Raw genomic sequence first — 3279 nt, forward strand, 5'->3', positions numbered from 1 at the left:
AAAAAAGCTACCAACTGTGGGGAAAATAAAATTTTGAACCAAAATTTCGAGACAAATGGGATGAGCATTCGTACGTCTAATACATAATTTAAATATGATAATTTATCATAGAAAATTTTGGAATTTCACATTTGCAATTCCAATGATAGCACAAATAAAAGTTCACTAGTTACTATTGCAGACTTGGTAGGAATAGAAATATAAATTTAAAGCAAAAGAAAAGAGCATCAATCCAATTTTAGCTTATGACATCAATCAAATGATAAGAGCAGCATTATAATTTTTAAGTATAAATAGTACCATTAAGACAATAAATCCACCTCCTAAAACATATAACTCCAATTCTAACTTCAAAGAAAGTTCTTTCACCTTGCCCATAAAGACAAAAACGCTGGGAGGAAAAACATTGACCATTCAGCTTATCTTCCTTCCAAACATTCTCATCCATGACTCAAAACAGCAAAAGATACTAAAATTCAACAGCAAATCCACAAAGATTAACAAGATATTGTCTCAAAAATCAAAATTTAAAAACCAACAATCAGATTACTGAGAAACACCAAGCCACTTCGAGAAGTTCTCGAACTCGGTATAATCACTGTCTGAGATCATAGTCTGGTACCATGCCTTGCCGGCAGACTTGATTGCAGCTGCCTCCTCCTGACAGGATTGAATGTGGAAAGGGAAACGTTAGATTCATCCCATAACCGTATAACATTCCCCATTAAACATAACAAATTCCCATTAAACATAACAAGACCAATGTCATCATAAAAACAACTGGAAAGTAAGTAGCAGAAAAAACTGGGGAATCTATTTTCTACATATGCATACTTGTAGAGTAAAAAAATTGTAACATAAAGAAAACATAAAATTTTAAGCACACCAAAATGAAGGTAAAAAGTAACACAAATCAAAGCAACACTAAATAACATAAGCTGCAATGATTAGGGCCAATAAACAGACAGGAACACAAATTTACAGACAAACTTCAGTAAAAAGAACCAATATACAACTATAATTTGCAAAGACAGATAACTAGCAGCCATTCATTTGCCAAAATATATAGCGCTGCTCTCTAATTCTTAAACTAGGATCTAATTCAAGCACAAACGAAACATAATGATATGATGTAGAAGTGAGTCACAGAAAGCAAATAACAGAATGAATACAAGAAGGCAAGTATTTTGAGAAAAATGCTTCAACCAGCAACATGGCAGCCATATAACAATTTAGAAACCAGACCACAACAGTACAACTCAAACCAGATTCATATTTGATCATGTAGCTGACACAATATATAGATTAAAACAACTAAATTGGCATCCATGATGTTTTTCATTTCATTTCATTACCCCTTGAAAATAAATTGAATTCCACACAGACAAAATAAAAAATAAGGCAATTCCCAGTATTATGACAATCGGAACAAGCAGAAAATCTTCACAAACACAACACAAAATCAAAACACATAAAAACTAAGAAACAAATCAAAACAAACAATGTAGGCAGCAGCAACAACTAATCAGTCATATTCAAATGATCAGTTTTAATTAGTTAAAAAAAAGACATTATTATACCTTAGTGATGGGCTTCCTCTTCTTGTCGAGCTTCTCCTTCTTAGCTTTAACCCGTTGTGCCTCAGCCAAAAGTGACATCCGTCGAGCAGTCTTAGCATATGGGTTCAACCTCAACAGAGTATTCAAGTTCTTGAGAGGATTCTTCTTCATCGGAGCCCTCTTAACCTCCGTCTTAATCGGCCTGACAACAGACTGCACCTCATCCGAGTTAATAATCCTAGCCAAGTCAGCGTTGACCATCTTGGAACGAGGCAGCACATAACCCTTCTTCTTCTCGGAACCCTTATCAAACTTACCATAAATCTCATCAAGCTTCTCAAAAGCCGATTTAGTCCAAACAATAAACCGCCCAAGATGGCCACCCGGCGCCAGCTTCAACAAGTTCAATCTCTCAACATTCACAACCTCAACACCGGGAATGTTCCTAAAAGCCTTGACAAGCTTAGCACCCTCGGCTGAGTACACAACAAGCGGGCCCTTGCGAGAAATGTAACGTCTATTTCTCATTTTACCCTTTCCAGGGCGAATCCCCTGGCTGTCCTTCGCCTTCTCGGCGTCAGCATATGCACCGATCTGCTTCAGAACTTTAAGAGCAGCTGATGTTTTCTCAACACTCTCGGCGGAATCACTGACGACCAGGGGCATTTCCGGAACAGTCTCGATCTTGTGACCACGGGCCATCACAAGTGAGGGGACAGCGGAGGCGGCAATGGCGGAAACGATGGCATATCGCTTCTGATTGACGTTGATCTTACGGTGCCATCGGCGCCAGATCTTTGTGGGAGCGAACATGCGACCACCGCGACACATGTTACCGAAGGCTCCCTGGCCGGCGCGGTGGGTACCGCCTCCGGGAACTCGGGGGATACGGGAGACGGCGCGACCGGTACCCCATGATTCGGCGGAGGTCTGGTGCCCTGCCTTCTTGGAAACGGCGTAAGGCTGGCGGCTGTTCTTGGAGATGTTAGAGTGAACGAAGCCCACGATGTCGGGTCGGATAGAGGCCTTCATGACATCGGGCAAGGGGACGGTGGAGCTTGCGTCGGTGGCCATGTCACCTTCCAAAGACTGGACGGTTACAAGAGGACGGGCGGCGGCGGCCATTGGTTTTGGTTTGTGTGTGTTTTTTTCTGTTGGGGGATATATGGGGAAGGGGGCAGAGCCGCAGCGTTAAGTTTGCTAGGGTTTTATTGAAGCCGAGAATGGAGTGTGTGTGAGATGAAAAATAAAGTGAGAGTGATTAGGGTTTTTTAGGTTTTTGGATGTGTTTGGTTATACGTTTTTGATACCCCTACGTGATAGACGTGAGGTTATTCCTATCCTAGTTTTGTCAATTGTCATAATGATAATTGATCCCATGAGGTGAAAAAATGATATCGGTCCCGATTTCAATTGGCCCAAATCGGCCGAATTGCTTAGAAGTGTGAAGTCATTTGTTTATTTACTGGTGCCATTAGCATCACTCTCTGACTCTTAAATGATAATAGTAAGTGAATATTTTAAAAATAATTGTCAAATTGTATTTGTCTTTATAATTGCATGGTTATTATGAAACAATTTTAACATAACCAGATTCTCTCCTTAATTCTTAAAATAACTTGTATTTGTCTTTTTCTTTTCAATAGAAACCTGTCAGCTAATCTCTTTAATTTCAAGCCTTTTTTTGCTCTCCTTCTCCACTTCTAGAAGTACCCTTCTT

At 39.9% G+C, this 3279-nt stretch overlaps 1 protein-coding gene across 1 annotated transcript; it reads right to left on the minus strand.

Annotated features, from left to right (window-relative positions):
* Positions 1-227: 227 nt before the first annotated feature.
* LOC102620368 (60S ribosomal protein L4) lies at positions 228-2807 on the minus strand. The gene is made up of 2 exons (XM_006480516.4): positions 1581-2807; positions 228-660 (listed from the first exon to the last, which is right to left on the minus strand). The coding sequence occupies exons 1-2, from the start codon at positions 2682-2684 to the stop codon at positions 547-549; spliced, it is 1218 nt and encodes a 405-aa protein (XP_006480579.1). The 5' UTR covers positions 2685-2807; the 3' UTR covers positions 228-546.
* Positions 2808-3279: the final 472 nt, after the last annotated feature.

This window comes from Citrus sinensis, chromosome 6 (genome assembly GCF_022201045.2).
Source record: "Citrus sinensis cultivar Valencia sweet orange chromosome 6, DVS_A1.0, whole genome shotgun sequence".
NCBI classification, from domain to species: Eukaryota; Viridiplantae; Streptophyta; class Magnoliopsida; order Sapindales; family Rutaceae; genus Citrus; species Citrus sinensis.